At 55.7% G+C, this 25,641-nt stretch overlaps 3 protein-coding genes across 5 annotated transcripts in view; all 3 read right to left on the minus strand.

The window, feature by feature from the left end:
- The window catches only part of MFAP2 (microfibril associated protein 2), an 8,364-nt gene extending 7,327 nt beyond the window's left edge, over window positions 1–1,037 (minus strand). Inside the window, exon 1 of the mRNA XM_085320163.1 lies at window positions 974–1,037. The gene's annotated coding sequence lies outside the window, so the exon portion shown is untranslated. The remainder of the gene's footprint in view (window positions 1–973) is intronic.
- A 1,301-nt stretch (window positions 1,038–2,338) lies between these two features.
- ATP13A2 (ATPase cation transporting 13A2) lies at window positions 2,339–14,894 on the minus strand. Of its 3 annotated transcripts, none has more exons than XM_085320168.1 (28): window positions 14,874–14,894; window positions 11,275–11,348; window positions 10,937–11,107; window positions 10,515–10,573; window positions 10,283–10,394; window positions 10,117–10,196; window positions 9,830–9,907; window positions 9,517–9,586; window positions 9,005–9,139; window positions 8,672–8,738; window positions 8,384–8,515; window positions 8,059–8,214; window positions 7,844–7,954; window positions 7,692–7,738; window positions 7,402–7,590; window positions 7,114–7,320; window positions 6,814–6,927; window positions 6,474–6,630; window positions 6,046–6,166; window positions 5,758–5,882; window positions 5,167–5,405; window positions 4,961–5,040; window positions 4,681–4,833; window positions 4,292–4,388; window positions 3,699–3,922; window positions 3,287–3,438; window positions 3,012–3,184; window positions 2,339–2,920 (listed from the first exon to the last, which is right to left on the minus strand). In XM_085320168.1, the coding sequence occupies exons 1-28, from the start codon at window positions 14,881–14,883 to the stop codon at window positions 2,747–2,749; spliced, it is 3,507 nt and encodes a 1,168-aa protein (XP_085176294.1). In that variant the 5' UTR covers window positions 14,884–14,894; the 3' UTR covers window positions 2,339–2,746. The 3 variants fall into 3 exon arrangements, with proteins under 3 accessions (XP_085176294.1, XP_085176292.1, XP_085176291.1); XM_085320166.1 differs by lacking the exon at window positions 14,874–14,894 and adding an exon at window positions 11,655–12,797; XM_085320165.1 differs by lacking the exon at window positions 14,874–14,894 and adding an exon at window positions 11,655–12,285 and having other exon boundaries at window positions 11,275–11,515.
- An 822-nt stretch (window positions 14,895–15,716) lies between these two features.
- Window positions 15,717–25,641, minus strand: part of SDHB (succinate dehydrogenase complex iron sulfur subunit B) — a 10,393-nt gene continuing 468 nt past the window's right edge. Inside the window, exons 2-8 of the mRNA XM_085320160.1 lie at window positions 24,748–24,893; window positions 23,287–23,372; window positions 20,957–21,093; window positions 20,537–20,653; window positions 18,141–18,242; window positions 17,826–17,948; window positions 15,717–15,939 (exon numbers count right to left, since the gene is read on the minus strand). Coding sequence (XP_085176286.1) covers window positions 15,862–15,939; window positions 17,826–17,948; window positions 18,141–18,242; window positions 20,537–20,653; window positions 20,957–21,093; window positions 23,287–23,372; window positions 24,748–24,893 — 789 coding nt within the window. The 3' untranslated portion in view covers window positions 15,717–15,861. The remainder of the gene's footprint in view (window positions 15,940–17,825; window positions 17,949–18,140; window positions 18,243–20,536; window positions 20,654–20,956; window positions 21,094–23,286; window positions 23,373–24,747; window positions 24,894–25,641) is intronic.

Raw genomic sequence — 25,641 nt, forward strand, 5'->3', positions numbered from 1 at the left:
GGACAAAAAAACAAACCAAACGACCCCCCCCAAAAAAAAAAACTCTGCCAGAAATGTTAAAATTCTCACTTTTTGCACAGTCTGGTTCCGGGGGGGGGGGAGTTTTTTTTAAAAAATATTGCCGCTTCCGCGTCGGACGTTAGGGTGTTTTTAAGCGTTATTTTAGCGGTGGAATATCTACTCTAGCAGCTGTCAGGCTGGAAAGTTGAAGAAGGTGGGTGCCCCTTGCAAGCGGCTCTTCCTTTTCAGCCCCCCCCCCAAATTGATAGAAATTCCCCCCCACCCTTTTTTTTCCCCCTAAATGGTCGAAAAGCAGCTTTCGAGACCTCGGCTTTCCATCCGCTCCCGACCCCCGGCGCCGGCCGAGGCAGTTTTTAAGTTTCCAAAGAAACTCCAGCACCAGGGGTTGGGGGGGGGGCAGGAGATCTGCCCGGCGGGAAAGAGGGGCTCACAGCGGCGGCTCATGGGCCGTGCAATCCCAAAACCTGGGAGCTGCATTCCCAAAACCTGGAAGCTGCAATCCCAAAAGATGGAGTTGCAATCCCCAAAGCCGGGAGCTGCAATCCCAAAGATGGGAGCTGCAATCCCAAAGCCGGGAGCTGCAATCCCAAAAGATGGAGTTGCAATCCCCAGAACTGGGAGTTGCAATCCCAAAAGCTGGGACTTGCAATCCCAAAAGACGGAGTTGCAATCCCCAAAGCTGGGAGCTGCAATCCCAAAAGATGGAGCTGCAATCCCAAAAGACTGAGTTGCAGTCCCCCAAACTGGGAGCTGCAGTCCCAAAAGCTGGGAGCTGCAATCCCAAAAGATGGAGTTGCAATCCCAAAAGATGGAGCTGCAATCCCAAAAGATGGAGTTTTCAGACCCCGTCGGCGCAGCCGGGAAGTTTCCAGCCCTGCCGACCCCGAGCACCGCGGCGGGCTGCGGGGGCCCGCGGCGGGGTCTCCGCTCGGGCGGCCGACGGGGTCCTTACCCGCTGTGGGTGCTAGGCGCTGGTCTCGTCCTTTCCCCACGCCGTGGGCTCCTCCGTCTGCTCCCAAAAGCTCCCAAATGAGCAAGAAGCTCCTACCTCCAGCATGGGGGCTCCGCTGGGTCCTAATGCTACACCTGATCCTTCCCCTTCCTCCTCCTCCTCCTTCTCCTCCAAAAAAAAAAAAAAAAAAAAAAAAAAGCCTGGAGCCTAAAAATTATTAATAAATTATTATTATTATTAATAATAAGCCCATGTCGATGCAACGGTCTGAGCAAACGCCGGGGTTTTTTTTCCGCTCCCCCCACCCCGAGTTTGCATTGAAACCCGGCGGTGGCCAAAGCGAGGGGCGAGCCGGACCCGGGGGGCTTCGTGCGGCGCCCAGCGTGCGGGCTCTGCTCCGGGCGGGATTTTTCCCTCGGGATGTGTGTGTGTGCATGTGTGTGTGTGTGTGTTGGGGGGTGGAATTAAATCAGCGGGTAACATCTGCCTGACAAAAAATAAATATTAAAAAAAAAAAAAGTTAAATTTTAGGCTTGGCACCCTGGGGCGGGCGCCGCTGGCGGGTTCACCCCCCGCGGCGGAGCCTCGGCGTCGGGGCGATGCCCTCGCCGGGGACGAAGCGGGGTTTATTTTCGGTGGGGGGGTTTGTTGCGGCTGCGAAGCACTTTTAGCCTCCCCTGCGCTTTCAGAACTGCCAAGGCAAAATTTTCCGAGTTTTTTTTTTTTTTTTTTGGCTCAGGAAAGCTGATTTAATAACTCCAGCCCTGGCTGGGATTTCAGGAAACCTCTTACCTCTGCTTGTGCCTCATTTCCTCATCTAATCCCTACCTCCAGGAGGGCGGAGAGGCACCGCTAGCGCTTTCGAGGGGCTTTCGGCTTCCTGAGCCCACGCAAACGCCGACCTTCGGAGCCAACGCGGGGCTCGGAGACGGCCAAAGCCGCTGCCCCACTGCCAAACCCGGCGCCTCCTCCCGCCGGCCAAAACCTGGGCCGTTCCCCTTTCCAAACGGTACGTCCCCATCTACCGGTTTTGCGGCAGAAAAAAATAAAGTAAAATAATAATTAAAAAAAATAAATAAAATAAATAAAATAAAAAATAAAAACCAAACCAAAATAAAATAAAAAACAAAATAAAATAAAAAATAAAAAATAAAATAAAATAAAAAATAAAATAAAAATAAAATAAATCAAAATAAAACAAAATAAAAACATGGGGCGAAAGGTTGGATGCCACAGCCGGGTTAAAACATGCTCAAAAAACCCAGCCCGGCTGGCGGCTTTGCTCTCCCGCTCCTCAGCGGCTTCCCAGGACAGTCAGTGCCGTCCTGCCCGGAGCAGAGCGCCGCGGGCAGCACCAGAAAACGGTCGAGAAAATAGCGTTAATTTATTAGATACGTTCGCGACAGCGGCGCGGGCAAACCGAAAAGGCGCCGCGCCGTCCCACCACGCTCGCGGCGCTAAAAAATAAAGAGATTTAGGGTTTTTCCAGCGCTCCGAAGCTCCCGGCCGGCGGCCTCGAGCCGGGACGGCGAGCGGTCGGGTTCGGGTTCGAGATGCATCGCTCGGGACCGGCGGGTTTGGCAACAGCCGCGGCGGCCGKGGGCGAGCGCCTGCCCCGGCCGGAGCTCCGTCCTGCTCGGGATCCTCCGGGAAAAGACGAGCTGGTCCGTAGGCGCCCGCTCGGAGCAGGACGCGGGTGCCAGCGGCCAACCTTGACGCCGCGCCGGATTTACGGGCGAGCGCCGGCGGGCAGAAGCACCCGGCTGCCCGTGGCTATCTCACGGCGATGGACATCTTGGGCGTAGCGAAGAGCGGTTCGTCCAGGGGCGGCCACGCCGGCTCCTGCTGCTGGCTCAGCTCCTTCTCCAGCCTCTTGAAAAGCTTCTTGGACGCCTTCTTGCGGCGCAGCTTGCGGAAGCAGCAGAGCAAGCCGTGGTCCAGGGCAGTCTGCGGCAAGGAGGAGGAGGAGGAGGAGGAGGATTTTTTTTTTTTTTTTGAGGAGGCAAGGGCCGATTTGCGTAAACCCGCCCGGCCTCACCTCCAGCACGAAGGCTGCGAAGAAGTTGAGCGCGGCGATGCCCACCAGCAGCAGCTTGAAATTCAAGTCATCGATGCCCTGCAGCTGCAGGAGGCTTTTGGGGAAGCCCAGCGGGTACAGGGTCAACCACGCCATGAGGCCGAAGAGGCCGATGAGGACTAGCAAGAACGGCACTGAGGACGACAGGGAGGATGGTTGAGCAGGAAGGCTCCACGGCTCCCCTCGCCCACGCCGGGAAGGGCAGGCACGGCCTCCGCAGCCAGCCCYGGCCTCACCGTTGGTGTAGAGCGGCTCCCGAAAGGGATACCCCTTGGACATGGCGACGGCCAGGATGAGGTACTGGAAGCCCGTGATGCAGAACAGGACGGTGTTCTCGTAGTTGGGCAGRTTCTGCGGAGCCGTCACCGTGCTGTTCAGCGGGACGTACCTGGGCCGGGGGCAGAAAAGGGCAGGGAATCGCACCGGCATGGACAGCTGAGGACAGAGCAGCAGGTAAGGAGAGGGCCTGAATGCCAAGCAACCCCCTTCCTCCATAAGCGGGTGACAGATGTTCACTGCAAGGTGGTTCAGCACCTCCTTGAAGCCAGCCGGCGTTGGCCAGAGTCAAGGACAAACACCAGGACACCAGATTTGTTTCACTCCTCCACGCTGTTCCCATCCCCAAACCTGGGCAGCCAGGTCTCTTACCAGCTCTGCGAGATGGTGACGAAGTAGCTGAGGACTTGCACGGTGATGAGCAGAGCCGTCTGGAGGAGCAGGCTGCCCAGCACAAGGACGCTTATSAGCGCCCCTTGGGGACGCTCCACTCCCAGCTCCTTGGCAGGTCCCGTCCGACCCATCAGCACCGCCACGGTGGTCGTGATGATCAGGTCRAAGAAGAGGAACTGGAAGTCGCTCAGGTTGGTGTTGATCTGGGAGGGAAAAACCACCCTCATTCAGCCACRAGGACCCGCAAGGGGCTAGGGAAGATCACAGGTCCAAACCCAGCCGCAACAAGGAACAGCGTGGCTTGGAAACACCCCAAGGCACCTCTGATCTTGCATAGCTCAGCTACGTCTCTCAAACTCCTACAACGTGAGTCAAAGGTTTCCAAGCAGGATCATTTCTCTGCTGGCTCCACTCTCCCCTCCACCTCAGTTGGGCTGTTTCACAGCTGCTCCATCAAAAAAGTGACCTGTAGCGACGTGCCTCCCTTGTCGGGGCGAGGACTGACGTTGCCCAGCTCCGCCGGAGCGATTCTCCCCACCGACCTGTCTCCTCCCCGACGCAGACGCACTCACCGTGTACAGCAGCAGCACGGACACGAACTGCACCAAGCTGTAGAGGGCCATGTACTTGAACACCCCGAAGGAGGTGACCAGCGAGCATCTGCCCTCCCTGGAGAAGGAAAAGGAGAGACTTACCTACCAGCTCGGGGACACAAAGCCCCTTCCTGCAAGGAAACACGTCCCCGAGAGAGGACGGAGGCCCTAAGGCCGCTGAGAAACTCCCCCAGAATTTTGTCCCCCGTCCCCAACGAWGCCCCCAAACTCCTCAAAACCATGGCTTGACCACAGGGACACTCGGGGACATCTCACTTGGCTCTGCCGCAGCACCAGGCAGAGCAAGTCCCCGGTCGCTGGCGAGCAGCYGGAAAGGGAGGAGGACGAGCGGGGTCCCAGCAGCTCACCGGATGACGGCGGGCACGCACTCGATGTTGGCGACGCGGGAGGTGAAAGGCGACGCCACGGAGGCCTCTGCCTCTGAGAGCGAGATGCCCACGTCGGCCGCTTTGAGGGCCCCGCAGTCGTTGGCGCCGTCGCCGCACATCCCCACGCAGTAGCTGCGGCGGAAAGGGAACGACTGGCAACACCGCGACGGGGGTTAAGTCCCGGCAAGAGAGCTCTCCAGGGACAGCTCTGCGCCCTTGCCCTCCTCCGTGCCCCACGTCGCAGGGTCCGGATGCTTACTTGAGCTCTTGCAGGCTGCAAACAAGCTGAGTCTTCTGGTCAGGCGACATGCGAGCGAAAACGGTCGCTCGGATGAGGATCTGCAAGGAGGGGAGGACTCTGCGGTGGCACCAGGGCTCAGGAAGGCGCCCGGYGGCGGCGAAGCCCGAGGCCAACCGGCCTGTTTTCCCGTTGGGAACCCGCCCGTACGACGGGGACGGGCTCACCTTCGGCAGCAGCTCGGCGAAGTGCTCGCAAACCACAGCGAAGGACTTGCCGTTCAGCGCGAAGTGGCAGGGCTGCTGCTGGAGGACCTCTTCGCCCCGCGAGTGCTCGGCCAGGAGGAACTTCAGAGCGGCGGGTTTGCCGGGGCCGGGCGGGGAGGCGTTGACGAAGATCACCCGCTCTTTGGGCTCCACCATGCGGCAGCTCTTGGCGACGTTCACGGCCGTCAGCATGTTATCCCCTGGCAGAAAGAGGCAGCGGCGCTGGGTGCCCCGAGGCAGCGGCGTTTGCTACGCCGGCCCGGCGGGGTCCCGCGCCGGTTCTCCATGTCCGCGGGCCACCACGAGCGGCCCGGACCTCTCGCATCGCCTTGCAACCGCGCGGAGGGACAATTTGCTTCCCGCCGGCAGCAGATTTGGGAGGAGAAGAGCTTATTTCTGCCCCAGCCCTGGCGGCCACCGCTTGCCTCGCCGCACGTCCAGGCCAGAACGGACACAGGATGCACAGAAAATAGGGTGCAGGAGTCTTTGCTGTCCTGAGCAGTCTCAGCAGCTTTACCGGTTTCTTTACCCTTCCCCCGGCCCCGACGGTACCTGTCACCATGACGGGGCGGATGTTGGCGTTCCTCAGCAGGCGAATGGCCGGCGCAGTCTCCGGCTTGAGCACGTTTTTCATGACGAGGAACCCGAGGAAGGTCAGGTCGCTCTCTACGGAGTCCCTGTCGGGAAAACAGCTCATCCGTCGGCGCCCTAAACCGGACCTCCTCCGGGCCAGCAAGATCAGCCCAAATTAATTCTTGCTTCGTTGAAGCTCTCACAAAGCAGGTAGGGAAGGAAAGGAGCAAACAAGGTCCAAACGGAGAGGAAACGGYCCGTGCCAACCTCGTCAGCTGCAGGGCCTCCTCAAAGGTCGTCACGGTGCTCAGAGCTTTGCAGGCGAGACCCAAGACGCGGAAGCCATCCGTCGTGTAGTGGTGCAGCATCCGGGAGAAATCCATGGGCACTGCCGGCCGCAAGGGAGAACCGAGGTCGAAACGGCTCCCCGACGAACACGGGCCGCCGGGCCGCCCCGTTGGCGCTCCGTCAGTCCAACGCGCCCGCGAAGACCCAGCGGCGGAAGTCGTGCCTCTGGTTTCCCACCTCCCAGCTGCCAATACGGACTCCCCTACCCTCTCTCCCCGTGTCCTGGCTCCTGTTTTCCTCCCCTACGTGGCCCGATGGAGCCAACACGCGCCAAAGCCCCGTAGCCCCGAGCAGCCGGATCCGAGGGCAGCGACGCATGGCACGCAGTCGCCCTCCCCAGCACCTACCAGTTTCCTTCCTGCAAAGGCTGGCCACCATCTCCGGTGCTCCTTTGACGTACACTTCCGTAGAGGACTTGCCGGGCAGCTTCGCCAGGATGCTCATCCGCTGCAAGGAGGAGGAGAAGGGGAACCGCCGGAGGATGCCCACAGGCACCTGGTGCCTCTGGGGAGGAAAGGGAGCCGGTGGGTATCAGGGGCCGGCCGGAGTACCTGCCTCCAGGAGGGACAGCCAGCGAGAGCATCCCTGGGGGACGCGACCGGAGAYGGGGAACGGCGCGAGGGCGCAGGACCCCGCGTGCCCTCCTCACCACGGCTCAGCCAGCCCGCGCCACCACCAMCAACGTACCGCATCTCGCGGCTGCTCTTCCACGGGCGGAGGTTGCATCACGGCCAAGACCTTCGTCCCAAACTGCTGGAAGACGGGCGGCTCGGCGGCGTCCTCCTCCGGCATCTCCAGGCGCTGCAACCGAGGCAGCTGCTGAGAAGGCCCAAGGCGCCCTCTGCAAGCCCCCAACTCCACCGCAGCCCGCTTCGCGTTTTCATTCACCCCCCTCTCCTCTCCCGGGGGTCACCACGAGACGGCGGAGCAGGGGTGCCACCTCCCGCTGGGCCGAATGTCACCCACCGTCGTCGCCTCCCTCCTCACCCAACCGGTGGACTCCACCATCTTGAGGTCCACGGGGTCTCCGATGGGCTGCGTCCGCAGCAGCGAGACGCTGTGGCAGGCGGCCAGCGAGTAGAGCAGGGGGCCGTCGGGCAGGCAGCGGGGTTCGTGCACAATGGGCAAGAAACAGTCGTTTTCCAGCGGGACAACGCCCCAGACGTCCAGGCCCTCCTCGGTGAGGGTCCCTGTCTGCGGCGAGAGGAGAGGGCGGCGAGTGGAGGCCGGCCTCCGARGCGGCGGCCTCGCGTACCGGCGCTGCCCGAGCCCCACCTTGTCGAAGCAAACCAGGCGGATCTTCCCGCACAGGTTGATTCGGGGAGGGCTGATGCAGAAGACRCCCCGTTTCTTCAACCTGTTCTGGGCGTAGATGGTGCCCACCGTCATGGCAGCCGGCAGAGCCGGGGGCACGATCACGGTGACCAGGTCGAGGGCACGGATGACGATYTGCCCCACAGGAACCTGCCCCATGGAACAGCGAGGAGAGACGGGGCAGCGTAAGCCGGGTGGGCAATCGGACATCTCCCACCCCTCTCTACCGCCGTCGGCACCAGCAACTGTACCTGGTGCTTAATCAAGATCAAGATGCTGTACAGTGTGCCAATAAAAGCTGTGCAGGAGGAAAAACAAGCTCCGTTACAAGGAGAAGTGGGGAGATTCAACTATTTTAGAGGAATCTGGCTGCTCCCGGCAACTCCTCCGCGCTCGGGCGCACCCAGCACRGCGAGGAACAGCACGAACTTCACAGCGTCCTTGTAGAACTTGAAGCTCACGGGCTTGGGGTAGAGGATGGAGCTGATGAGGTCCCCCTTGGCCGTGCAAAACCCTGCGGGAGAGGAGCGGCGGGTTCGCAGGCGTGGGGCGGGCAGCTCGCCAAACGACATGGCCGGCGGCAGGCTTTTTCCTCCAAGCCCGGCTCCGCGTCGCTACCTGTGCGGGTCACCACGGCCAGCACCTCTTGGCCCACGTACGCCTTGGCTCGGACGACGTGCGTGCCGCAGAACAACGTGTGCCGCCTGTGCTCCTCGGGCGAGTAGACGGCGGTGCCCGCCGGGAGAGGCGTTTTCATCACCGGCACGCTCTCCCCTGCGGGAGAAACCCACGTCGCGTAGGAAGGTTTATAACCCCCGGGGCACCGCGATCCAACCGGCCGGTCCGGTGGCCTCGGCGCGGGCCAACGCAAGGACGCGAAGGGGCTGCCTTAGGGTCCGTCGAGACGCCGCCGGCGGATCTTTCCTCCTTCCGGCTCTCTCACCCGTCAACATGCTCTCGTTGACCATGCACTCGCCCGTCAGCAGCGCGGCGTCGCAGGGGACCAGCAGCCCGTCGGAGGGGAGGCTGATGCAATCGCCGGGCACCAGGTCCGCGGAGCTCACCACCGCCTCCTCTGCAAGACGCCCGGCGCGCTCAGACCCCAGCACCTTCCTGAGCGATTTAGTCTAGTCTACGGGCCAAAAGCACGGAGTCCTCCGCCCTTCGGGCTCTTCAGCGCGCGAYGGGGCAGCAAACCGACCAACCGACCGCCCGCAGGCAGCGCGCTCACCTCCGCCGCGCCGGCGGACTCGGACGCCGACCGACATCTTCGCCAGGTTTTGCAGCGTGGYGCTTTGCTGCGGGGAAGCGAGCAGTCAGCAGCCAGCGCGGCAAAACCCCACCGCCGCGGTCAACCCTCGAGCGCACCGGGGACGGCGGAAAGCCGCCTCGAAGCCCGGAGCGGGTTTGGGCGCACCTAGCAGGGCTTCRCGCCCAGGACCACCCCATGGTGGTTCCTGCATCCCCCCCGCTCCAAGGGCTCTCCCCAAGGTGGGTTGGGGTCTGCTAAGCCTTCCCCTCCGTTTCCCCTGGTTTCTGCCCCGCCGCAGGGCCCACCACCAACCTTCCTTGTCTCATAGAGCGACAGTCCCAGGGAAATAGTAGAAATGAGGAAGATGCAGGCGGCGTAGTAGTAGTAGGCGTCGCAGACCCACAGCACGATGCTGAACGCTTGGAAGATGTAGAAGGGATTGAGCACCTGCGGGGCAACAAGCAAAGAGAGGTGGTTTGGGGGAGGAAGGTTCCTCCAGGCCGGCGCGAGACCTCCAGGCTCCAAAGGGAATAACAGCTTATGCGGAGAAGCTGGCCCTCCTTCGGCRTTGGGGATGGACTAGCTGCTTCCTCCAGCCTGCCCACGGCCAGGCCTCCTGCAGATGCTCAGTCATCTCTGGAAGCAACCAAAGCTGCCTGAGCTAAGAGGCAGGAYGGGTCCTCTCCATGCTCTGCCTCCTCCGATCTCCTCTCCTGAAGTCCTCTTCTCCCTTGCCAGTGAAGAACAGCCCCCAAACCTAACACCCTCACAGGGAGACGAGACCCGGTGGACAACCTGCACTTCCGAGCCCCGCAGGCRCGCACCTCCTCCACCAAGAGCCGCGGGTAGGACTTCACTGGCACCTCGATGAGGTTCGGTCCGTAGATTTTCCTTCTGCGGAGGGGAGAGAAAAGCAAAGGGGAAGCAAACATGTGGCAGAGAAAAGCCGTGCTTCCAACCCGAGGGCCACCATGCTGCCAGACCTCCACAGGAGCCCCAGCTGGACAGAAGAGCCAGGCAGGAGCAGTCCAGGACACTTCAGTACCATCTACCATTTTTTTTCATTTATTTTTAAGCACGGTGAAGATTTAAGGAACGTAATGCCCTCTGCAGCAGGCCCCCCTGCTACATCCCTACCTGGTGTCACGGTCTTGCTGGTCAAGCCCRGCCTGGGAGAGATGGAGATCTGCACAGGTCCAACCTTCATCCAAGACGCTGGAAAACCAGAGGGGCAAGGAAACGAGAAGAAAAAAGAGAGTTAAAATGAGCCGGGAGCCCAAGGCAACGTACGGAGAAGGTGGAACAGAGAGCGTTGGTGAGAAAACCCCCGTGGGGAAGGGAGGACACCTCGTTCCTCGGCCTGCAGCCCAGCTCCCCGGCGCCTCAAGGACGGCGGCAGACAGACACGGGGCCCCTGGAAGTACCTGACTTTGCAGTAGGCCTGCTGCCTCTCGATCCAGACGTAGCGCAAGCCCTCGAAGACGTAGTACCGCAGGAGGTTCTCCTGGGCAGAACGAGACGGGGAGGAGGCGCTCAACGGCCGCGCCGCGCGAGGGAATCGAGGGGGTTGCGGGGGTCGCCCAGCGTTACCTCTTCCTTCTCGTGAAGCCGGACGGTGTCCCGGCTCTCCTCCTCATCCGACACGCCGATGGCGATGCTGGTTTTCCGGTCCTCCTGCCGGGCTCCCGGGCGATTCTCCAGGCTGTTCGGGGTGGAAAACCCAAGCGCTTCATCGCTGCGAACCCGCCAGCGCCGTCGCAAACGCGGCTCCCTCCCCGCCGCCTCTGTCGAGGCGACCCAAACCCGCGAGGCCGGAGCTCACCCGCCGGCGCCCAGCGGCTCCGTGCGCACGCGCGCGGCGAAGCGCCGTCCGAAGCGGTCCTGCAAGACACGCACGGGTCGCCGCGGCCTCCCGAGCGCGGGAAGCCGCCGCCGCCGCCGCCTCGGCCACCTCCCGGCGTCTCCGGCCACGCGCCTCCCTCCTTCGAGCGAGGGCTGCCCGGCTGCAGGCACACAAAAATACGGAAAAGCAAAGCCGGGACGGCTGCTACGGGAAGGGCGAAGCGCAATTTGCTTCCCGGATTTCGAGCCGGGAATAACTCGCCGCCGGGGTCTCAACCCAACGGTTACTTCGTCGGGCAAATCACCGTCGTCAGCAGCCGCGGGACGGAGGGAGAGGAGCCCGAGGTCCCTCGGGGGAGCGTTCGGCCGAGGCGGCTCGAAACGGGCTCTGCGCGGACTCACCGTGATGAGGACCCAGTCGGCGCGGCCGAGCGCGCACGGCTCGCACTTGGCCCGCACCTCCAGGCTCGGCTTCCAGCGGAAGAGGAGGAGCAGGAGGCCGGCGGTCAGCGCCGAGGCCCCGCGGCACAACGCCAGTCGCCACGTCCTGCTCCGGTAGCCGGCGACCTCCTCCTGCAAGGAAACGCCGCCGCGTCGGGGCGATGCCGGAGCCGGAGCCGGCTGCTTCCCGCCGCCGCAATATCCGTCCCCGGCTCGGGCTTGAGGTTCGCTCGGCCCGTTTTGATCGAAATCAAGGGAAATAYGGTGGGCGCGCCCCGCTCGGAGGCCTCCCCGCGTACCATGCGGGCTGGGTCGGAGCCCGGCCGCAGCGTCCCGTAGCCCGGCGGCCGGCTGCCCAGCAGCCTGCTGCAATCTGCGGAGCCAAGGAGGAGAGAGAGGGGAAAAAAGAGAGAGAGAGAGAAAAAAGCAAGATTTAGCCGAGGCGGAGGCGAAGCCGCCACCGTCATCATCATCGTCACGGAGCCGCTTTCGCTCCTCGCCGCTTCCTGGCCTGGCTGCTTGGCGACGGCCACAAAAATCCTTTTTTTTAAATTAAAATTTTAATTTATATTTAAATTTTAATTTTAATTTGATTATTTAATTTTATTTTCTATTTTTTATTTTTATTTCTATTTTATTATTTTATTTTATTTTTTATTTTTCCCTGCCCGCTTTCTACCTTGCGATCGAAGCGGGATGCAGCTGGGCGCCTCCGGCCAGCGGCTCGCCGGCATCGCGCTCGCCTGCCTGCAGCTTCCGCGGGTCTTTCCGTAGGACCGTAAAGCAATCGGGACGCCTACTTCTCCCTCCGGATCCGCTCCGGATTAAAAGCCGCGGCCGGATCCCRGCAGCTCGTTTTCCACCCTCACCCCCCGCCGCCGGCGCGGCCGCGCTCCCCACCGGAGTTAACGCTCTCCGGGCACGGAGCCGCCCCTCTCCTGCCGGAAAAGCCGCTCCGACCGGATTCCAGCCATTCCCGGCAGCCCCGCGAGTCTCTTCCGACGCTGGAAGTCGATCTGCGGGCGACCAAAACCGTTCAGCGACAGGCGTCACCCAGCCTCGGCGACCGGCAGGAGCCGGCGGGAGCTTTGGGAACGCCGGATCCAGCTCCGAGCCGCCGCGCGCCCCAAAACGCAAGCAGCCCCCAAGCTGGAATTCCCGGCTATTTAGTAACAAATAAATTAACTCGACAGCTTTAACCTTTCCCAGAAAAAGCGATTTTCTTGGAGGACGCGGCGGCAACGGCCTCAAGCGGCTCCGTCTCCTCTCGCCCCTTCGATCCGAATCCCGCCCGGCCCCTCGCCCCGTTTTTTCTCACCTCCCGGCTGCTTCCCAGCGCACGGCGATCCCGATCTCACCTGACTCGGCTTACGCTGCTCCRGGGCGCCGCGGCCGGGAAGCATCCGGCGCCGGGCGAGGGGAGGGCAGAGCGCGGCGAAGCTGCGCTACCGGTTTGCGGCGCGGCGGCCGCACCTCGTCTGCAAACACGAGCGCCCGGGCATCCGGCCCCGAAGCGGCGTTTCGCGGCCGGGATATCGCGCGGGTGCTGAGCCCCGGGCAAGGAAGCCAGGGAGGAAGCAAGGAGGGAAGCGAGGAAGGAGGGAAGCAAGCAAGGAAGCAAGGAGGGAAGCAAGCAAGGAAGGAAGGAGGGAAGCAAGGAGGGAAGCAAGGAAGGAAGCAAGGAGGGAAGCAAGGAAGGAAAGCAAGGAAGGAGGGAAGCAAGGAAGCAGGCAAGGAAACAAGGAGATCAAGGAAGCAAGCAAGGAAGCAGGCAAGGAGGCAAGGAAAGAAGGAGGGAAGCAACGAAGCAAGGAGGGAAGCAAGGAGGAAGGAAGCAAGCGGGGAAGCCAGGAAGCAAGCAAGGAAGCAGGCATGGAAGCAAGGAGGCAAGGAAGGAAGCAAGGAAGGAAGGAAGCAAGCAAGGAGGGAAGCAAGGAGGGAAGCAAGGAGGGAAGGAGGTAAGCAAGGAAGCAAGGAGGTAAGCAAGGAAGGAAGGAAGGAGGCAAGGAAGGACGCAAGGAAGGAAGCAAGGAAGGAAGGAAGCAAGCAAGGAGGGAAGCAAGGAAGGAAGCAAGGAGGGAAGGAGGTAAGCAAGGAAGCAAGGAGGCAAGGAAGGAAGGACGCAAGGAAGGAAGCAAGGAAGGAAGAGACCGCTCCTCACACAGCCACCGAGCYGGGTTTGCGCGGCCGAGGTCCCAGGGCACAGCCCGTCCCATCCAGCACCATCTCAGACGGGGGAAAGCAGGAGAAAACTGCGCTCCGGACGCCCAGACGTCTCTCCCGCGTGTCTCGCGCGAGAGCGGAGCTGGAAACCTCGACGGGTTCGAAACCCCTCCGCAAGCCGCAAAAGCGGCGCCGGGCCAGATGAGGGCTCATCCGTCCTCCCGCTCCATGCRTGGAGCCAACGCAGACCGAATGGGCACAGGCTAATCCCTGGAAAAGCGATTCCCTGCCTGCAGCTCGCCGCGACCAAACGCCTATTTCCAGGCGAGCTGCTCCGGCGCTGGCGGGGAATCAGCAGCCGCGGGAGCGCGGACGGCAGAGCCCCCGAGGCCGGGAGAAACGAGGTGGAAGCTCGCAGCCGGAGCCAGCTATGGCCTTTTCCTCCTGCGTCTCCCTGCCGCCGGAAAATCGGCTACGATCGTGGCGGATCCATCGGGCTGGAAAATCGGCGGGGTCTTCGTACCCTTAAAACTCGCCCCCAGCCTTCGCGGCGTCCCCAAGCAGCAAGAGCAAAAGGGACATTTCGCTCCGAGCGCGGCGGCGGATTCCCGGAGCCGCCAGCTCGCTTTTGTGCAGCACCACGCGCCGAATCGGCCCCCGCGACCTACTTTAACTTTGCAAAAAGAAAAAAAAAAGGCCAAAGTAGGAATCGAGGGGATGGYGGCCTCAGAGGGTGTTTCCTGAAGCAAAGCACCGCTCCCCACCGCGTGTGCATTCCCCCTTTTCTGCAAAATCCATCTAACAAGCACAGTTAGGAGAAAGAGGGGTGCAAGTCCAGGGCGTGCACAATGCAAACCCCAGCGGCAATGCACAGGAAAAGCCCCGGAGACTGTGCACGACGGAAATGCAGAGTGCAAACCCAGGGCGTGCACAGGCCAAGCCACGGAGGCCGTAGACAGTGCAACACTGCAGAAATGCAGAGTGCAACGCCAGGACGTGCACAGTGCAATGCCGGGGTGTGCACAGTGCAACGCTGCAGAAATGCACAGTGCAACGCCAGGCCGTGCATGTGCAATGCCAGGCCGTGCACAGTGCAATGCTGCGGAAATGCACAGTGCAACACTAGGGAAATGCACAGTGCAACACTGGGACGTACACAGTGCAACGCCGGGGAAATGCACACTGCAACGCTGCAGAAATGCACAGTGCAACGCCGGGAAATGCACACTGCAACGCCAGGCCGTGCACAGTGCAACGCTGCGGAAATGCACAGTGCAACACTAGGGAAATGCACAGTGCAACACTGGGACGTGCACAGTGCAACGCCGGGGAAATGCACACTGCAACGCCGGGACGTGCACAGTGCAACGCYGGGGAAATGCACACTGCAACGCCGGGACATGCACAGTGCAACGCTGGGGAAATGCACACTGCAACGCCGGGGCGTGCACAGTGCAACGCCGGGGATGTGCACAGTGCAATGCCGGCGTTGCGCCCAGTGCAACGCCGGGGAAATGCACTGTGCAACGCCGGGGACGTGCACAGTGCAACGCTGGGGAAATGCACACTGCAACGCCGGGGAAATGCACAGTGCAACGCCGGGACGTGCACAGTGCGACGCCGGGGACGCGCCCAGTGCGACGCCGGGGACGCGCTCCCCGCGGCAGCCCCAGTGCACCTAGCGCCCCCCCACCACCACCGTCCTCCTCCTCCCCGCCCTCGGGGTCCCCCTGACCTGAGCTCATGGCGGCTGGACACGCGCGGCCGCGGACACGCGTGGCGGCGCCGGCGCTCCGCGCGCACTCAGGGCCGCGCGCACGCGCGCAGCGCAAGGAGGCGCGCGGGGGCTGCCGGGACTCGTAGTCCTTCCCCCCCCCCCGCTGCGGCCGGGCGGGGAAATGCACCGGGCGCTGCCCCCAAAAGGGGCCTTGCAACCCCCCCTCCCAGGAAATGCACCGGGCGCTGCCCCAAAAGGGGCTTTGCAAGGCCCTTCCCTGCACAGTCACCCCAGGGTGAGAAGGGAGCCCCCGCCCTGCTCCCCGCTGCACGACCCCCCCCCACACACACACACACACACTCCACCGCTGCTCCTGCACAGAGAGCTCGGACAAGGGGGAKTTTGAAGGCACCAACCCTAACCTCCTTTCCAAGGAGGGAGCAGCTCCCTGGGGAAAGCCTGGCTCTTCGGCACCCTCCCCTGCCGCAAAACCGCTGYCAGAAGTCGGGCAAACCTGGGAGAGGTGGTGGGGGGGGACAGCACAGCCAGCACCCCCAGCTGTACGTTCTGTACGCTCCCTACACAGCAGGGATCCCCAGCAGGGATGGGAGGACCTTACCAGTGGTGGCTGCTGCTCCCACCAGTGTCTTGCCACACGCCTGTACTCCCAGGGCCTCCTTTTGCTCCCTAACAAGCGCCCAAGTCAGAAGAGACTGCAGAGCCTCAGAGGCAACCCTGGGTTTGAGCACACCCAAAACTACAAGCCAGGGACGTTTGGGATTCTAGCTGCAAATTTACTTCATCCCCCAAGAGTCAGGGAGAGACATTAATTCAATACTGTTAATGAAGTAGCAACTCCAATTTGTTCTTTACAGTATTTATTGTACGTGCAAACCTATGGAAACAGACAAACGAACTCCCTGTTGGAATCTTTTCCCAAATCAGATGCGAATTCCTTCCAGGTAAAGCACATTTGTGCGTTGCTCTTCCATTCGGGGAAACAGCATTACGCAGCGGCTGCCTTCTCTTTGTACGTCGCCATCATTTTCTTGATTTCAGCAATTGCTTTGCCAGGGTTCAAACCCTAAAAGCCAGAGAGTTCCAGTTAGTTTCCATGCTGGAAATCAGCATGTCAGAGTGCCCTCCCCCTTGCCTCTCACAGCAAACACAGCAAGCTCTCAGGTCTGCCAGCCCTCATTAAAAACAAAGCAAGCGCTCAGCACTCAGTTTTAGAAGTTGGAGTCCAGCCTAGTGTCTACACTAGGCTACAGCTATACGCAACGGTCTGCTCCAGAGGCCGGACGGGCATTGTGGTCTGCAGAGACTCCTCGAGCAAGGCCTGCACATGCAGATTCACCTTCCTCCGGCCTCAATTCACAMGGAAAGAGCGAGCCAGACTGGATTTGAGTCGCACCGAGCCAGCGGGCATCAAGACTTGCAGCGACAGCACGCAAACGCTTGAACTCCTTGTCCGGGGCAATACCCCTACGGAAAGGGCTCTGCTGCAGATCTTACTGCCTCTGCTTGGGGGCCGAACCAGAAGCGCTCCCCGCTGTTTTAAGACAAATACCCATTCAACTACACAGGACCGGTTTTAATCRGCAACCCGAGGATCAAAGAAAAGAACCAGCGGTTGAGTGATAGGAACTCTAACACAGTTCAAGCAGAATTGAACACGCTACTTTTAGGTGTATTTGGAGATGACTTATGAGGCAATTTCCTGCCTCCAGAGAAGCTTCGCTGCAGTGTCGCAAGAGCTTGTTTTGTATTTCAGACTAGGGGGGGAAAAAAAAAGCTGTCTCATAGAGGGCACTAGGGAAGTGTCCAAGCACACTAAGTCACAGTGTAAAAACGCTCCCCGCACACAAACCACCTAGCTTTCCGAAGAAGGTTTTTATATTACACAGATGTCAATCACRTGGCAAAAGTCCTTGCTCAATCTCGCAGCGCTGCTCCCAAACCAAGCATGCCTAATCTCGAAATGAGAGGGGGGGGGAAAGAAAAATAATAATAAAAAAACAAGCGCCCCGCGACAGCGTCGCCGTGATTACCGCGGCAGCGCCGCAGGACAGAGCGCGAACAGGAAATCGCCCTGTCGCCCAGCTCCCCTGGCAGCCTTCCAAAGCTGATCGAGACAACAGCCAGGATTTAGAGCACGCGCCTGGAAACGTGTTATTATCCAGCACGTCTCCTGCTCGAGAAACCAAGCCTTGGTGTGCTATTTCACCGTATTACGTGCATTCACGCATACAATATGTAGCTACCATCTTCACATTGAATCTTCACCTTTAGCTGAGCTATGGCTCAGATCATGAGCTGGCTCCCTACACAAGGAGGGAGTTATCTTTAGTCAGTGAACCACTTTCTAAACACAGAAAACGAGCGTGCAATGCTTCTCACAAACACCCGCGTTCCCCAGTCTCGAGCATCTCATTCTTCTCACATCTGTGATCTGCCAAACCAAACTTTTGCTTTCGTATTATTTTCATAGCTCAAGAAGAATTTTACTCCATCACCTGGTGCAACCAAAGTCTGCCGAGAAACTAGAACAGCTGGCAGGAAAACGCAGCAGGATTATCTGCCCCACAAGAGGAACAAGTCACTGCGAGACGAGGAAGAGGCAGCTCGGATTTTGGAAAACTCGCACAGGTCTCACTAGAAATACCAGAAAACCAACCATCTGGGACTGGCTCTTTTGGCAGGCCCTTAGCATACAACATACACTTCAAGAGGGCTGAAAGCTTGCTACAGCCTTCTGCATTACCCAAGTTGCACAATACATCACAGATTGTTGTTAGTGCTGAGGTTTGAGGTAGAATTGCTTTGTGGTGCAAAGATCATTGATCGGCTTCACGCAGGACTGACTTCCCCATATCATTTCTGCCAGCATCCCTATTTTGAGAGGGCTTTCAAACAGGATGCTTGCAAACGTGCCAGTAACCCCAAGAAATACAAAAAAAGGGTTCATACCTTAGGGCAAGTCCTTGTGCAGTTCATGATAGTATGACAACGGTAGAGAGAAAACGGGTCCTGAAGCTGTGCCAGGCGTTCCTCCGTGTAGTCATCTCTGGTGTCAATCATCCAGCGGTAGGCCTGAAAGTCAGCGTCACTTGACACACCACATTCTCCTCCAAGGTGTTGCAATCAAAATGATATACAAAAAGCAATGCCTAATTTAGGACTTTGTGCCCAGGATCGGGATTAGGATCGCCCTGCCCCACGTGTGCTTGAAGATACACGCGCTGCTTGTGCGGGTCCCACGTGACAAAGGGGACCCATCCTTACCTGCATGAGTACTGCAGGGCCCAGGTACTTGTCCCCATTCCACCAGTAACTGGGACAGCTGGTGCTGCAGCAGGCACACAGAATGCACTCGTAGAGTCCGTCCTGCACACAGGCGGGAGACCACAGTCAAGCCATGCCACAAGCCGCAGGAAAGCTTTTAAAAAGCGATTTACACAAGGCACATGCTTCACTCACCACCTTCACCTCTACTGTCASAACAGAACAGCTCTGAAAAAATCTTATGCTAAAGAACCGTTTCTGGTGTTTGCAGAAAGCAATTCTTCTAAGTGGTCTTTTGAAACACATGTCCTCCATTCTTATCCCATACACTAACTAGGTGCTTCAGAACAACAGAGAAAAGCAGACCCTGAAGAAAAAAAATGTGAGAACTGCTCCATTTTCCTGCCTCGCTCGCTTCCAGCTTGTCCCAAAATGCTTGCAAGGAAAGGAACCTGCATGTAACCGATTAACAACGCAAGGCAGCRTTACAGAAGAGCAGACAGACCAAAGTCTGCCAAAAAGCCTAGGGAAAAAGCAAAGACGTTGCAGATTATCACGTGTTGTGAAGGGATGCCCAAGCACTCACAGAGTGGCAATGGTACGAGCCTTTAGCCATCGTGCTCCCTTCATGGGGACAAAGGCMTTCGACACAGGCCATTGAAGAACCGAAACGTAGGCCTACACRAGGGTTAAACTGGGCAAAAGACAGTTAAACTCCAAAAAGCAGAGGTCTCTCAAGTCTGCTTTCCTGACCAACCCTCAAGTTAAATACAGTCCAGTCTGACTTAAGCTATATTCCTGAGGGTTGCTTGTCAGGGCAACAGTCTCACTGAAATACATGCCAGAACCCCTCCAAGCTTGTACAAACTCCACTGCACAAGGGTGGCTGCTTTGATATACTTTGGAAGACTTACAAAAGGACCGTTAACCTGGAATTACCTTCTYGCTCTAAACTTGTCTTATTTCTAATTGTAACACATCAAATTATTGAGAATTTGAAGAAAAAGGTGGGAGTATTTCAACTGACTTAAACCCAACACTGTTTCACATGTATGCAGGCTGTTCTGAAAGCAAGAGAAACCTCAGAAAAAAATATAATCAGAAAGATTCATGCATAGCACTCAGTTAATTTTAGGCTCACTTATTTTTGCTTAATTAAAAAAAAAGATTTCAATGATGCTGCTTTACAAAACATCATCTGAAGGGAGTCCTTGTAGAGGCTACCCATGCCATCAGATAACATGTAAGAGGAGGCATGGGAGAACGGTCTTCTGTCCAAGGGCAAAACTTGGACAGAAATTCTTTCCAACTGTAAAATCCTGGGGCTGTTAAGACATCACCGCACTAGTCGCATGGTGCTGTTGACTTCTCAGGCACATGACAAGTCTATTCATCGGAGGTTAACTGATGTACAGCAAATACTATAATGGAAAACTTTGAGACCACTGCAAAGAATCAGACTGCGAACTTACCACGTTTTCAAAAAACAAAAAAAAAACAAAACAAAACAAAAAAAAACCACTCCTTTAACCAACCTTCCTCTTTGCAGTTCACGTGCAGCCCTCTAATATCTTTTACTGAAAACTAGTCTGCCTGCCCACTTTGAGCCAAGTCAGTGACAGCGCCACAGCAGCGACTGCGGCAGAGCCCAGGCCTAGCTCTGAATCGTGATGTGACCAAAGGCTCCACCGAGACAGGTCAGAGGCAAAAGAAATTTTTGATTTAATGATGCTTACTGTGGGAGCAAAGGAAATCCAGACGAGAACTTACCAGCAATATAAACTTTTTAAAACCTGCCCATCTCCCAGCTGTTCAAATGGTGCAGATGCTTTGCTGAAGAGCTTTGATCCAACACCACCAAATCCCCCCAAAGCTTACTCCCCTCAAAATAACACAGTGCTCGAGACAGACATCCAAAGACCTACACCAACAGCAAGACTAAAGCATCTTGCTTGTGTCTTTACCTCCAAAAGAATTTAACTTTTGCCATTACTTTTCGGGCTGTAAAACCCAGCAAGTAGGGACCGAACAATGTAGCTAACCATGTTTCTGCTAGACAAGATAAGCATAGTGCTGAGCTTGACAACCTTATCCCGGTATAAAATGCGGTGTTCACACTTCACAGTGTTTTTACAGACAAATGCAGCTTCGTAGGGCACACAGTAGAAATGAGGTCAGAGTCCCCACCACGGCTGCAATCTGCATTTCATTAGCAAACGTTACCCCTAGCAATGCAGACATGCCACAATGCCACATTTCAGGGAGCAGATTYCACCCACGTCAGGTTTTACACCAGACAGCTCTGTCATTAGATGAGACAGCACAGCTACTGCATGGTAACATTTAACCCAGGTCTTATCTGGAAGGGATTTCAATGGTAGAAAAGAAGCAAAAACCAGTTTCTGACGGTCTTCTATGGACTGCAGGTACTGTGCCTTGCCCTGTTTCGACTCATCCTTCTTCTTCAGGTAAGGCTCAATGGATTTATACTGTGCATAGAAGTTGCTCAGGTCCTAAGATTCAAAAGGCAAAAAGGTCACATGCATCATGTTGATCCATCATCCGCTATCATTCGAACAGTAAATGTTACCTTGTACATCAACCTGCCACATTCCTCCAAATGCAAATAGATTTAACCGCGGCTGCGCAGCTCAGACCCACCCATTCCACAAAACATCGATAAGAATCAGATGCCAATTGCGGAATATTGATTTTGTCACCATTCCTCACATCATTCCCTCCCGATTCAACCCAAACCCCCTGTTACATGGAATGGTGCAACCCTTGGTCACAAACTGACACTGATAGATACTCACTGGAACAAGATCCTTCACCACATACATATGGGGGAGAGGGTAGATTTTAGTGATCTTGCTGAGATCGGTGTCAATTTTTTTGGTGCACGCCAGCGTGTTTCCTCCAGCAATGTTCATAGCACAAGAACCACAGATGCCTGTTGGGGGGACACAAGAAAGAGCAAAACATTGGATGTATACCCTTTTATTTTACTCAGCAATAGATCCTCTTTGCCCCAAACTAGCCCCTAGGCTGTCTTCCATTTTTGCCATCTTCAAGAACCTCTGTATGTGACAGGKAAAATGCCTAAAGTTGCCACTGGGCTAAATGCGTCACTTTTCAAATAAAGCGATTTCCATGTTCTTTCTTTGAGGTCTAAATGCATTGTCAATGTCAAACTTGCTTCTGCAGTGGAAGATAAGTGGTTCAGACAGCTCAYTGCTTTCACATCGTATGTCAGCTAAGGTGCTGCTTAAAGTGGCAGGGGGGACGGCACAGGTCGTGGTGGAAAAGTCTCATCAAGGACGTTTGTGGTGCATTCAGCTTTGTTCCCACGTTTGAAACGCAAAGCTGCACRGCTCTGAGACAGCTTGCACTGAGATTACAGCATGGGAACCAGACCATGCAACCCCCAGCAGCTCTACAATTGCAGTCAAAAGCGTCCCTAAAAGGTGGGAACATAAAATGAAGTTCCTAAGACAGAAACCTCTTCCCGTGCCTTCTGCAGCRGGAGACAGTTCTGCCATAAACTGAATTCATTAGTCTCCAAACACGAGAGGATAGAGATTCACAGAACAAGAAGCAGCACACATACGGCATGACAAACAGATTAAATGACACTGCTGATGACCTCCCAGTAATACAGGGATCAGATACAGCAGTGGAAAGTGCAAGGTAACACCCTAGCTTTTACAGGAAAAAACATCACAGAATTGTCACACATAATACTCAAGCGAAGAGCTCAGGTATCCAATTCAGACCAACACGTATGAGAGGCATTATACTAGAAAGAAAACAAATGTTGAAAGGATATAACTCTAATTTTAGAGGATTTAATAAATACTGGTTGTTACAAGGCAGACAGAAACGCTGTTGCGCCTCACAGCGGTGAGCTAGTCCTCCTCAGTGCCCAGTGTGTCGCCTAGGCATCTCTTCCCCTCACTGTCAAATAAAGAAACCAGCAACACCTCCACAAGGTTATTCCTCCCACCTGAGAAACTGTTCCAAACATTTTCCAGTCAACTAGAGGGAGAAAAGGGACAACTGAAGTTTGCAGAGCTGAGCCCACAAATAAGCAATAGGAACACATGATCGGATTTTTTTCCTACGTGGCAGAAAAAGACAAGATTGGGCCAGCTCAGCTTGAATAATTGACTTCTGTTTCTCAGAGAAAAATATTCAAGGCAATTATTTTTTTCTGCTCAGGAACAATGTTTGTTATCTAAATATCACACACAGGAAAAAAAAAAAACCACACTTATAAAGTGCTTTCACACGCTATGCAGATTCTCCAGGAAACAGCTGCGCTTTAAAGATTGTTTTTCATTTAGTTCTAGGAAAAGATATTTTTATGCATCAGACAATTGCACCTAAATTTCTAGTACTAAAAAAAAATGCACCACATTAGAGCAAAAACTCATTCCATAAAAGCATCCTCCCTTATTGCATTTTCACAATTATTTTAAGGTCAGCACACTAACATTCTTCCGAACTATGACTTGTTATGGGGGAGAGAAACACCTCCTGGACTGGAAAGTCTTGATGCAGTTCAACAAACAGGTTGATTTGTACCCAGCCGAGATGGGTCAGTAGGGTCTGCCRTGTAAGACCACCTGACTGCCTTTTCTTTTCCTCATCAACCACTTTTCTTGACTGAAGGGCCAGAAAAGATTCCTGAAGCTATTCCCAGAAGCCACACTCTTCCCACTGCATCCATACGTATTTCAGCAGCAGCACCATACGAAGCAGCCCATACAATTCATCCCCATTCACTACCTTTCCCTCCCTCAGAATTTTGCTGTTAAAACTTCTTTTGCTAGATTTCCCTACAGAGCCTCTCACTTGCGGGTGGCCAAGACAAACAACATTAGGATGGAAACAGGAGCAACCAGAGCTCYTTAAGTACATCAGTTATAGCTCAGTGTTTCATGAATTTGACTTCCGACTTCACTACTTGATTCGTTGAGGTATTTCACACACAACATCTGGAAGAGAAGAGCAGCAGAACATTGAGGTCTATCCCCAAGCTTTCTACTAGCTACATGCACACCACCACCTTTAGCTTTTACTGAGCAACAAATGCCCTTCAAGAACAATTTGCGGTTTAGCAGATTGAAAAAAAAATCCTTACCTTCTCTACACGATCTGCGGAAGGTCAGAGTGGAGTCAATCTCATTTTTTATCTTGATCAGAGCATCAAGCACCATAGGCCCACATCTATAACAGGAAACAAAGTTGGTGAACCTTTATAATTCCCCTCTGCGCCAATGCTGTCTCTCTGGCACCTCACAAAGAAGAATCTGTAAGGAATTTCATCCCTATTCCAATCAAATATATATATATATTCTTTTGCTAACCGCAGGCAATAACACAGATAGTTTGATCAGCAGTGTGACACATTAGCCTCAGCACACCAGCTCAGCCCAGGGTCAGGGTGGGAGARAAGCAATTTCTTTTGCTGATGCCCTCAAGATCTGGCTCAGCTGTAGAGGGTTCAGACAGCAGAACTGAAAACTCTCAGCAAGTGCCTTGCTACCACTTCTCTCCTTTTCAGTCAGGTTTTGACAAGTCTGCCTATCCTCATTAGTCGGAGAGGCAGGAACACACACAAAACCAATCTTAGACAACTTATATAATCTTAAACACGGCAGACAAGGCAACGCCTAGAAATGATTAACCAGCGCACGTCACAGAGCAGCAAAGCTTGAGCTCTCTATCACACGCTCCTCAAGGGCAGAGGCGTATGCTCTGCATCTGAAGATCTCAGAATGGGCCTGAGGTGAGTTTCTCTGGCAAGAGCACAGCAGTAACTGGAGCTCAAAGAAATCAGGCACCTGTGCTCAGGCAAAGGTTTCTATGCTGCACAGAAGACTRCAGCCTTCTGCAGAACCGTGGAAAAGCAAGAGCGTTCCTGGCTTTGGCTACACCAAAGYGTGCAAGCAGTTGCCTGCAAACTATGGAAATGATTTATTATTAAGCAAACTATGAGAAGAGTTTATAAAGCCTCTATCTTATCTCCCAGATCTGGGACCGCGAGCTACACTTAAACTGCGGTTCTCTTTTGAAACATACCTCCAAATTCATCATATAAAGAGAGCATATTAAAACCATGAACATCCTTGAGTCTTCAACATGAGTCAGGAACATAGGTAAAGCCTCAAAGAAGTCATAAAATGAAGTTACATGAAGTTAACATGCTCTAGGTGACCCAGCTTGAGCAGGGAGGTTGGACTAGATGAGCTCCAGAAGTCCCTTCCAACCTTACCGATTCTATGAAGTAGGTGATGGGAAAAAAAAACCCACGCAGTTACAGCAAGATTTGCTTCGCCTGGAAGCAACATTTGGTCTCACCAACACTGCAGACAAGCTGCTCTGTAACATGACTGAGGCACCACTTCATGGCCACTCTAACAGGGCTTTAACAGTCACTGAAGCCCAATAAAAGTATTGGCTCCTTCATCTGTTTGCTCAAATGCTTCTTAACCACTCTCCCTTACCATTTGTCATATAACTACCAGTGTGTACAAACAGTCCTGATGAATCCACCTGCCAGCTAAGCCAAAGAACCTTCTCCCTAAACAGATAGACTCACTTATTCAAATCCACTTCGTATGTCTGCATGCGGGGCTTGTCCCCAGGCTTATCAGGATCCCATCTGTAGATGGCAAATTTCTTGATACGCGATGCTGCCTGCGAAGCTGGAGCGGCTGCAGCTGCCGTCTGTGCTCCCCGACATATCTGCATTTAAACAGAAGCAATATACCCTTTAGATCCCTCCAGTTATCTTTCAGTTGGGAAAGAAAATAACTAGAGGCCATGTACTTCAGGGCAAGAACTGCAGGATCCATCGCTGACTTGGCATTTGAACTTCGGCAAACCCAGAATTATCCCCGTCCTCATGAAAAGGAAGCGACTCTAGGGAACATCTACCTACAGCTATGTGAAGCTACCAACGCTCCTACAAAGAAATAAACAACCGCAAAGCAARATATCGCAAACATAAACACAACATCCCCTTCGTCAGAGCAAAAGCACCTTTAGGTACACACTCCTTCCCTTACATGCTTTTGTGCATCTCAATAATTGATATTAACTCAGCAGCAAGAATCAATCCCCAACCTGCAGAACTGGTGAAAGGACTCATGCAGCTTTTTGAAAATCCTTCCGAGCCAAACACGGCATTGCAAACACAGACTCCASGAAGGACTGACACACTGTTCTCGGACCCAAGAGGAGCTGCCTCACYGCAGGGGCCCAGGCTCCAAAGAGCATCAAGCTGCTGGGGCCACAGGAGCCACGGCACACACAACCACCTCCGACCTGGCACAGCCCTGCAGCGAAAGGGCAGCCCGTACCTGCCGCTGCAAGACCTACTCCTTYCTCCGCAAGCCTCTCTTGGCCCCACATCAGCCCCCAGAGGCTCCCAGACGCTTGGCTGCCCAGCCAACAAGCAATCCCCTCCCCCCCAGCACTTCCCAGCACCTCC

This window comes from Rhea americana, unplaced genomic scaffold (assembly GCF_003343005.1).
Source record: "Rhea americana isolate MKP2758 unplaced genomic scaffold, rheAme1 scaffold_614, whole genome shotgun sequence".
Taxonomy (NCBI): Eukaryota; Metazoa; Chordata; class Aves; order Rheiformes; family Rheidae; genus Rhea; species Rhea americana.